The 609-nt window shown below is 42.2% G+C and overlaps 1 protein-coding gene across 1 annotated transcript; it reads right to left on the reverse strand.

Annotated features, from left to right (window-relative positions):
• Nucleotides 1-42: 42 nt before the first annotated feature.
• Nucleotides 43-601, reverse strand: LOC109954353 (glucose-6-phosphatase-like; the record flags this gene model as incomplete). The annotated part of the gene is made up of 2 exons (XM_020589714.1): nt 262-601; nt 43-163 (listed from the first exon to the last, which is right to left on the reverse strand). Coding segments are annotated over exons 1-2 (339 nt in total), but the record flags the coding sequence as incomplete, so codon positions are not given.
• Nucleotides 602-609: the final 8 nt, after the last annotated feature.

Raw genomic sequence — 609 nt, forward strand, 5'->3', positions numbered from 1 at the left:
AAACATTTGATACTACATTTAAGTCAAGCACAACTCATTCACGTTACTCTTACCTGGTCCAGTCTCACAAGTGATGGGAAACTGCTCTATTATTGGCTGTGAGGAGTTCCCATAGAAACCTGTCTCCTGAACCCACCAATAGGGACACTTGCCAAATAGAAGCCTGAAAAAAACATGGCACATATATACTTTCTAAAGACCATGTGATCTAAAATTGAGTTGCATCGTCATCATCATTATAATCTCATGTCCACTACTCACCATTTCAACATCAGGTTAAGGGAGTCTCCCACTACTGCCACCCAAACCAGTTTGATTGCCTCAGCTTGCTCTACATGAAACCATATGGGGAACAACAGGAAGAAGGTGTTGTGTATGTCTGTTGCCATGGAGACTAACAGGAAACAGTCCTGGTTGTGGCTGTAGTGAGTCTGCAGGTAGAACGTACTGCTCACACCAGAGCTGTGGAGCAAGTCCATTATTGCTGCAAAACAAAGGAGTGAACGAATGTGTCATGGCTTCTATTTATGTGTTTAGAAGTAACTCCCAGAACCACAAAACCATTAGTGCAAGACGTTCTCAAGTCCTTTACTTAAGTAAAAGTAGCAA

Source organism: Monopterus albus, unplaced genomic scaffold (assembly GCF_001952655.1).
Source record: "Monopterus albus unplaced genomic scaffold, M_albus_1.0 scaffold6978.1, whole genome shotgun sequence".
In the NCBI taxonomy this organism is placed as follows: Eukaryota; Metazoa; Chordata; class Actinopteri; order Synbranchiformes; family Synbranchidae; genus Monopterus; species Monopterus albus.